The sequence below is a fragment of the Microtus ochrogaster genome, linkage group LG4, assembly GCF_000317375.1.
Source record: "Microtus ochrogaster isolate Prairie Vole_2 linkage group LG4, MicOch1.0, whole genome shotgun sequence".
Lineage (NCBI taxonomy): Eukaryota > Metazoa > Chordata > Mammalia > Rodentia > Cricetidae > Microtus > Microtus ochrogaster.
In genome coordinates this window covers 60,270,429-60,279,432 of record NC_022030.1, presented here as the reverse complement: position 1 = coordinate 60,279,432, position 9,004 = coordinate 60,270,429, and the positions used below count along the sequence as shown (strand labels likewise).

The 9,004-nt window shown below is 48.0% G+C and overlaps 1 protein-coding gene across 2 annotated transcripts in view; it reads left to right on the top strand.

Moving 5' to 3' along the window:
• Positions 1 to 9,004, top strand: part of Traf3ip1 (TRAF3 interacting protein 1) — a 51,070-nt gene that overhangs the window by 2,054 nt on the left and 40,012 nt on the right. For both annotated transcript variants that reach the window (XM_005361682.2, XM_013351749.2), the window contains exons 2-5: positions 1,867 to 1,935; positions 3,678 to 3,839; positions 5,023 to 5,160; positions 5,254 to 5,670. In XM_005361682.2, the coding sequence (XP_005361739.1) occupies positions 1,867 to 1,935; positions 3,678 to 3,839; positions 5,023 to 5,160; positions 5,254 to 5,670 (786 nt within the window). The remainder of the gene's footprint in view (positions 1 to 1,866; positions 1,936 to 3,677; positions 3,840 to 5,022; positions 5,161 to 5,253; positions 5,671 to 9,004) is intronic.

Here is a 9,004-nt window from a genome sequence, read left to right as displayed (position 1 = left end):
CCTGCCTCTGCCTCCCGAGTGCTGGGATTAAAGGCGTGCGCCACCAACGCCCGGCTCAAACCTGTGCTTTTTTTCTGCACTGTCAGCCCATGGCTTTCTGAGTGCACCTCATCCTAAAGTCACTTAGGAATGGAGTGGGGCTGGTGGGAGAGAGGGAGGGAGAAGCAGAAGAGATGTTCAGGTAGACAGATAAGGTGTGAGGTGCTTTTCTTCTAGACTTTTCTGGATCCAGTAGTGAAGCCAGTGTGTTCTGGTATAAAGATAAGTATACTTGCTGTTGCCTCCTTGTCAGAGTTGCCCTACTTGGAAATATTTTCAGATCCCAGGTAGAAAGCCTCCTGGTAGGTTATTTTCTCTCCCTGAATATCACATTCAAGTCACCTTCATGGGTTAGCTGCGGCTAGCTGGCTGTTTCTTCATTAAGTAAGCCTCTTAATGGATGTCTCTGTCACAGTTACTGCTCACAGTTTAAACTGCCATTGTCCTGAGGGTGGTCCCCATGCCAGCTACCTTTGCTAAACCTTAGATCAGGATGCCCTGGTGGTCCCCATGCCAGCTATCGTCTCTAAACCTTAGAGCAGGATGCCCTGGTGGTCCCCATGCCAGCTGTTATCTCTAAACCTTAGAGCAGGATGCCCTGTGGCCTTCATGCCAGCTATCGTCTCTAAACCTTAGATCAGGATGCCCTGGTGGTCCCCATGCCAGCTGTTATCTCTAAACCTTAGAGCAGGATGCTCTGGTGGTCCATGTGCCTGCTATCTTCTCAAAATGACCTGGCACAAGCCCAGCCCAGCAGAGTAGTGACTCTCCTGTAGTTTGTTCTGAGATACTCTTCCAGATTAATTAATAACTAGTACGATGCAGCCAAAGTAGCTGTAGCCCCATCCCAGAGGAGGAGGTGGCATTCACATGGGGCTGTCTTGCTACCGATGTTTTTAAGCCTGCCTCCTGGTAACGTGGTTACTGTGTACCATTTGCCTGGTCATACGAGTCCTTACTGATCACCACATTCACATTCCTGATGGCTTTTTATTTTTTTACTTTTGTTTTAAATGCTGTTGCTGCCTGTCTTACTGACTGTCTAGTAACTTACCCCTCCGAGAACCCAGGACTCTAGCCAGATGTAGGGGCACAGAGGAACAGAAAATCATAGTGCTTTGCTAGAGGTAACTAGGTTATAGGTTACTTGTGGGGAGGGGCACGATAGGGAGAGAACGCATGTGATTGGATGGAGGAACGCTCCATGGTGGTAAGAAATGACAGACTGTCTGGAACTGGTTTTAGATACCCAGGCTAAGTAGCTGCTTTCTGGAGTTCATTCCACCAGTGTGTTCTAAGTGCCCTGGCGAAGGTTTGTGTGGTCAGGTCCTCTACTATATAAAATCTCTTTGTGTCTCCTTGAGTGCTTTGGTTTGTGGTCTCAAGTTGCTGCAAAGAGACTGGAGTCAGGCCTGCTGTGACCGTGGCCTCAGGCTCCTGCCATCCCACTTAACTTTGGTCCCTCTGATGGAACCTGTCAGCCTGGACTTGGTGGTTTTTTTTTTTTTTTTTTGTTTAGTGTGTACATTCAAGCTCTTCCTTGTCAGTCTCTGGCCTCAGTGGGAATCTGTCCCTGCTACCTCTTGGTCTCCCTTCCCAGTACCAGCTCAACGTTGATAGTCTTTGCTGTCTCTATAACTGACTGTTCTCTGAAGCCTGGGCCCCGAATTTAGTAGGTGTCAAACCTTTGTTGAGGAAGGGGATGAGGCAGTTAGAGCTGTAGGTGTGACTGGGTTCTTACCTCTCCTGGGAGTAGGGTTCAGTGGGTGAGTCAGTGCAGGGGCTGTCCAGTGAGGTGCATATGATGGTTCCTTCTGCCTTCTGCAGGTGATCCGGATAACTGGCTTCATGAAGGGCCTCTACACAGATGCTGAGATGAAGTCAGACAACGTCAAGGTAGGTTCTACTGTGAGTTCCTCTTCTCCACACCCTTGCCTTCAGGAGTAGAGCATGTTTTCCAAGCTGCACACCACTATACAGTTTGATGGGTAAAACACAAAGCTGATTTTGAGTTATGTATACTTCTCTTGTTTCATTTTCTCATTTGTGATAACAGTATGCTATGCTAAATTGATCTTCTGAAAAGCAGAATTTGGGGCTGAAAAGAGAACTCAGTTGGTTAAGGGCTGGCCATGCAAGCATGCAGACCGCAGTTATATCCCCCAGAACCCGTGTGAAAAGCTGGGTATGACAGTGTATATTGGAATCCCAGAGCTGGAGAGGTGCTTGGTGACCAAGTAGCCTAGGAAAATAAGTGAGCTTTAGGACCCTGAGACCCTGTCTCAACACACCAAGTAGATATATCCTGAAGAATAAATGACATCTGAGGTTGATCTCTGGCCTCCGTATACATGCACACACTTGCGCTTGTACAACAGCCCCAACATTTATACCCACGTGTCTGTGCACATACACATCTGTGCACGCACAGGAAGAAAACAATTACAGCCAGCTTTGCTGATGCATAGCTATAATCCCAGCACTCAGGTACTGAGTCAGGAGGACCGCTGCAAGTTCAAGGCCAGCATGACTACATACTGAGTACCCACAAGGCAAGGCTACAGCAAGACCCTATTCCAAAACATAAAAGTAAAGCAAAGCAGACTCAGTCGCCAGACATGGTGGGGTACATCTGCTTTCCTAGCACTTGGATGGCTGAGATGAGACATGAGTTCGAAGCTAGCCTGGGCCACACAGGCCATATCTCTAAAACAAACAAAAGACCCAAAACAGATGGAGTGTTTTCTAGGTTAATGCTAGCCCATTAATGGCACTGAAAGCTTGAATGAGTAGATTTTGTTGTAAACAATGAAAGTTCATAAAAGATTATAAAAAATCAGAAATCCTAAATTTGTCATCCATCTAAAAATAGTTTTTCATGTAAAGAGGAGCCTCTGTGCCTATTGAATATACCGAGGGTAGTACAGATGCCTCAAAGTATTTCAAAATCGAAGTTTTACTTTAAAATATCTTTTGAAAATTTCATATATATATTTTTTGGTTTTTCGAGACAGGGTTTCTCTGTAGCTTTGGAGCCTATCCTGGAACTCTCCCTTTGTAGACCAGGCTGTTCTCGAACTCACAGAGATCCACCTGCCTCTGCCTCCCAAGTGCTGGGATTAAGTGCTGGGATTACAGGTGTGTGCCACCACTGCCCGGCTGAAAATTTCATATATTTTTACAGAGTATTTTGTTCATATCTGTTTACCGCTGCCTCCCTCCTGCTCCCCTGGTGTTCCCTACATTCCCTCCCTTCCAAGTTCATGGCTTCCTTTTTAAGGGAAAAAAAAACCCCCAAAACTTCTGTGTGTGTGTGTGTGTGTGTGTGTGTGTGTGTGTATGTGCACGTGTGTGCGTGAGTGTGTGTGTATGTGCGTGTGTGTGTCTGTGCACGTGTGTGTGTGTGTGTGTGTGTGTTTGTGTGGTTAATGTGTGAGCGCAATGCCTGTGGAGTCCAGAATAGGATGTCAGATCATTTGGAGCTGGAGTTACAGGTGGTTATGAGCCACCTGATGTGGGTGCTAGGAACCGAAACTTGGGTCCTCTGTAACAACTCTATACTCTTTCAATTACTGAGTCATTTCTCCAGCCCTAAAGTATTTATTTTAATATTTGTCTCTTACATGGAAATATTGCAGGATAAAGATGCAAAAATTAGCTTCCTACAGAAGGCCATAGATGTGGTCATGATGGTCTCAGGAGAACCCTTGGCAGCAAAACCAGCTCGAATCGTGGCCGGGCATGAACCTGAGAGAACCAATGAGTTGCTTCAGTTGATTGGCAAGTGCTGCCTCAACAAGGTAGGTGGAAGCCTGCCTCTGGGAGCCTTCCGGGTAGGCAGCGTGTCCTAGACTGGTCGAGCTGGTGGGAAAGCTTTCCTCGTCCATGCTTGTAGAGCAGGTAGAGCAGCTGTGTGAGTGAGTAGGTCCTGTGCTGCTCTCTCTGGTTATTTGGGAATTGGTTGGCGAGACAGAAAAGTCCACCTACAGAGAGCTCTCCAGTACCCTGGATGACTGGGAGGGCTGCAGAAGCCAGAATCTGTGTTTGATGACTCTTGAGGTAGCTTTCTGTTGTGTCAAATCCAAGTGGCAACCGTCCTGGTCGTCATGCATTTGAGTGTGTGAATACATTAGTGATGTGTGGTGTCACTGTCACTACGCTTCGTTTGCGAAACTAACGTTCTGTGCCCATCAGGTAAGAATGTACTCTCCTGTTCCTCCTACCTCAGTAACAGCTGTCCCCTGTGTCACCACGAGTGTGACTGTCCATGTCCCTCATGGATGTGGTAGTATTGTCCTTTCAGTAGCATGGCGTCCTCGGAGTTCACCCACTGTATATCGGGGTCAGTTTTCTTCCCACTTAGTTAGCAATACTCTGCTCTGTGGATAGACTACATTGTTTGTCCACTCGCCTGTCAAGGGACATCTGTGTTGCTCCCACTTGCTGCCTGTCACAAACAGTGTCTCCCTGGGCACAGATTGGAGCTGTCTCTTTAGACCAACTTTTTTTTTTTTTTTTCTGTAAACCGGGAGGGTGGTGGCCAGGTCATGCTGATTGTTCTGTGTCTGACTGTGAGGAGCCCCTCACTGTCTTCTGGAGGACGGCACTCTCTGCATCCCCAGTGACTCACAGGTTCTACTTTTCCCTCGTCGTTCTTAGAATTTAAATTTTTTGTTTTGTAATAACTGTACTAATAGATGTGTGGGGATTAGATCCTGGGATTCTGTTTGAAGACATTTGTAGTACTATGTGGGTTACTGGAGCCACACACATGTCCACACTGACAGTCCGGGTAGAGGGGCGACAGGATTATTAGCTTGGGTGTCCTTAGTAGTGGCAGTCAAATGGGGGGCTTTGTCACTACCGTTTTATGTTTTATCCTCCAAATGTCCTTTATCTGTCTGATGAGCTGTCCTTGAGTGCCCCATTTTCATTGGTTGTCTGTGCTGACATCATGTCCCCTTCCCTGACATGGCCAACAAGCTCTCCAGCGATGAGGCGGTGAAGAGAGTCTTAGCTGGGGAGAAGGGAGACTCGAGAGGACGGGCCGTACGGACCTCCAAAGCACCCGAGTCTGACAACAAGGGCGTGAAGGAAGAAGAGTCCAGAACTCATAAAGAGGTGAGTGGTAGGCGGCGCATCTTCGAAACAGCAGGTCTTCATAGTTTAAGTAAAATGTGAAAATGACGTATGTGTCCATACGCTTTTCTTCAGGACAAAAGGAACTCTGAGGTGAAGGAGAGAAGCACAAGCGCAGAGCACAAGCAGAAGGAGGAACTGAAGGACGAAAACAAACCACGGGAGAAGGAGAGGGACAAGGAGAAGGCCAAGGAGCCTGACAGAGACCGACACAGAGACTCTGACAAGGACAGAAACAGAGAAGGAGAACGGGAGAAAGCCAGAACGCGGGCCAAGCAGGACAGGGACAGAAGCAACAAAGACCGGGACAGAGAAGCCGAAAGGGACAAGGAGAGAGACAGGAGGAGTGAGGGCGGGAAAGAAAAAGAGAGGCTGAAGGACCGAGACCGCGACAAGGGGAAAGACCGGGAACGGCGGAAAACGAAGAACGGGGAGCATTCCCGGGACCCTGACAGGGAGAAAAGCAGAGATCCAGACAAGCCAGAGAGAAAGGCATGGCCATGATTGCGACTTCCTTTTTCTTTTTAGATGTGCTATTATTTTTATGATTATGTATGTGCTTGAATGAGTGCATGGGCACCATGTATATGTAGGAGCCCTGGGGCCTGAAGGGGGCATTACATCCCCTGGTGCCGGAGTTACTGGAGGTCCTGAGCTGCATGTGGATGCTGGGAAATGAACCCAAGTTCTCTGCAGGAGGAGCCAGCTCTTGTAATCCAAGCCCCGAGGCCCACTCAGGGAGAGAGTGGCGTGCTCCCTAACACAGCATCTGCCCTCCTTTTGCTTTTTTTTTTTTTTTTTTTTTTTGGTTTTTCGAGACAGGGTTTCTCTGTGGCTTTGGAGCCTGTCCTGGAACTAGCTCTGTAGACCAGGCTGGTCTCGAACTCACAGAGATCCGCCTGCCTCTGCCTCCCGAGTGCTGGGATTAAAGGCGTGCGCCACCACCGCCCGGCCCTTTTGCTTTTTTTTTTAACATATATATATATATTTATTTATTATGTATACAGTATTCTGTCTGTATGTCTGCAGGCCAGAAGAGGGCACCAGATCTCATTATAGATGGTTGTGAGCCACCATGTGGTTGCTGGGAATTGAACTCAGGACCTTTGGAAGAGCAGGCAATGTTCTTAACCGCTGAGCCATCTCTCCAGCCCCTCCTTTTGCTTTTTTAAAGACTTCGTTTTTAAATTTAATTTTAAAAATTTGTGCGAATGCACGTAACATTTGCTGGAGGCACAGGTGGTTGTGAGCCGCCTGATGTGTGGGTGCTGAGAATCGAACTCTGCGTCTCTGCAAGTGTTAGCAGGGACTGCTGAGCCTTCTTGCTGCTGCTGAACCTGTCATCCTAGGAAATTTGGCAATGAGTTGTAGCTGTCTTTGGTTCCTTGTAATAATTCAAAGAGATACCAGTTTTGTGTCAGGTGTCTTAAATTTTTGAAAAAATTTATTTATGCTTTATTAGTTGCGTAGTATGGTGCATGAAGTGGTTGTAAAGGTGGGTGTGTCCATGCCACAGTGTCGAGGCCAGGGGACAACTTTGCGGAGTTGGTTCTCCTAACCTTTTTTTTTTTTTTTCCGAGACAGGGTTTCTCTGTAGCTTTGGTGCCTGTCCTGGAACTAGCTCTTGTAGACCAGGCTGGCCTCGAACTCTCAGAGATCCACCTGCCTCTGCCTCCCGAGTGCTGGGATTAAAGGCGTGTGCCACCACTGCCCGGCTGGTTCTCCTAACCTTTATGCTGGGTTCTGGAGATCTAACTTAAGGTGCTGGGTTTACATGGAAAATGCTTTTACACACTGAACTGTCTTACTGGCCTAGTTTTTAGAAAAACTTTAAATGTTTTTGTTACTTATTAATAGTAGTTCAACCATTTAACTCAGCATTATTCAGGAAGTTTTCAAACATTGAAAGTACCCTTGAGCACATACTCTGGGCAGTACTTCCTCTCACCATTGAATTCCTGGTCTAGTTGAGTGCTGGCATGTAGTAGGTGTATAGTAGACCTTAGGTGAAGGAAGGAGTCAGGCATCAGGCAGGGGATAGAAGGCTCTTCCGATCTTGAATCTTTGGATGGTGCTGATGAGTTCATAGCAGCTTTTGGAGTGTCTGGGAATTCAGAGAGGGAGCCAGGAAACACTACTGCCAAATGTCTCCTGTCCTCAGAGTATAGCATTTGACAGTTCCCTGCTGGGCCTATGGAGAAAGCCCTTCCCTGACAGTGAGCTGGTGTGCTGTTGGCCTTGCTTTATCTCACTAGATGATCCCAAGGCCCCTTGTCTGCTGCCGTTTGCAAATTGTGTCGTTCGCCACATATCCAGGCGTGGTCTCCCCTGGAGTGTGGACATGACTGAGCTTATCAAGGATTCAAGCTACTTTCAAAGTTTCTTTACGTATTATAATTGTCTTAAGACTCCATTTTCCTGTACTTCCTCTTTAATGACATTTTCAGGTAAAATCGAGGTTGGCCAGGAAACTGTCCTATTTCTCATGGCTTTGTGAATGCAGGTGCCTAGTCAGTTCTCTCCACGCTGTGACAAATAGCTCACAAGAAGCAGTCTAAGAAGGTTGAGTTTCCTGTTGTGGCTCTAGGGTGTAGTCCATCCCGACAGAGAGGACTCGACAGCAGGCCCTGGAGAATGGAGTCCCAGAGCAGTTTGCCTTCGCTCATAATTATTTTGGGACCCCAACCCGTGAGTGATGCTGCCCACGGTCTGCAGGTCTCCCAGTTCAATTAAATCTAGGTCATCCTTCATTCATTGCATGTCCAGAGAACCCTCTCACAGGTGGCTAGAGCCCAGTGTGCTTGAAGCATCCTAAAGAGGCTGAGAGTCCATCTGCTTGCAGCTGCTGACCAGAGGGCAGCCAAGATGTAGGCTGGCCCAAAACCAACCTGTGGCCGTCATCTTGCTCTGTGCTGCAGCAAGGTGACTGTCTGGGAGAGGAGTGAACCAGCCGTGCCGGTGTCCTGTGACTGCCTGTCTGGGTGTCAGCGTGTTCCCTTTTCTAGATCTGGTGTGGTGAGGCTGTGTCACTTTGTCGGTAATTGTGTTTAGTGTTCTGCTGGGCACTTACTTGGGTGTTTGCTATTTAAGTCACATTTTAACTTCCCACACACATCCCGGAGTAACGTACCCAGTGTCATAATGTACCCGTGTCATGGTAACCTGGGTTCCTTGATGACTTTGGGAAATGAGCTGTTTCCTCTCATTACCTCTTGTTAGTGGCCTAAGGAAGTACTTTTCACTGAGCTGAGTTTTGAGAGGCACAGGTGTATTCTGCTGTTTTCCAACTATGCGAGGCAGTCCCTCACACAAACAGCCTTCCTCGGCCTGACTCCAGATCAAGCATCCACACGTCCTGCTCACTGAAGCAGCTGCTGTTCCAGAGAGGAGGGTTTGTGTAAGAGCCAAACGCAAGTGATGGTTTCTTTTCAAAGGATGGAAAACCACAGTCAAGTGAAGTTTAGTTTGCTGAGATCTGTGTTTCTGTTCGCCTGGCTCTTCTGCTATTGATCTGGGGGTGCCTTTATTGTGCTTTGGGGGTCTGGGAAGCCAACAGTGAAGTTTCCTGTGGCTAGAAGTGCTATGCAGATGTGACACCCCTCACAAAGGACCCTCTGGGGTTTTGCTGCAGCCACTCCTACTCCAGCCAGTTCCCAGGCTCTTTTACTGTCTAGAAGGAGGAGATGTTCTCAGGCTGCCTGGTGGACTTCTGTGAAGAAAGGTGCAAAAGTGTGCAGTTAGCGGGGCTCCAGGGTGGGTGCAGTCAGCGGGGCTCCAGGGTGGGTGCAGTCAGCGGGGCTCCAGGGTGGGTGCAGTCAGCGGGGCT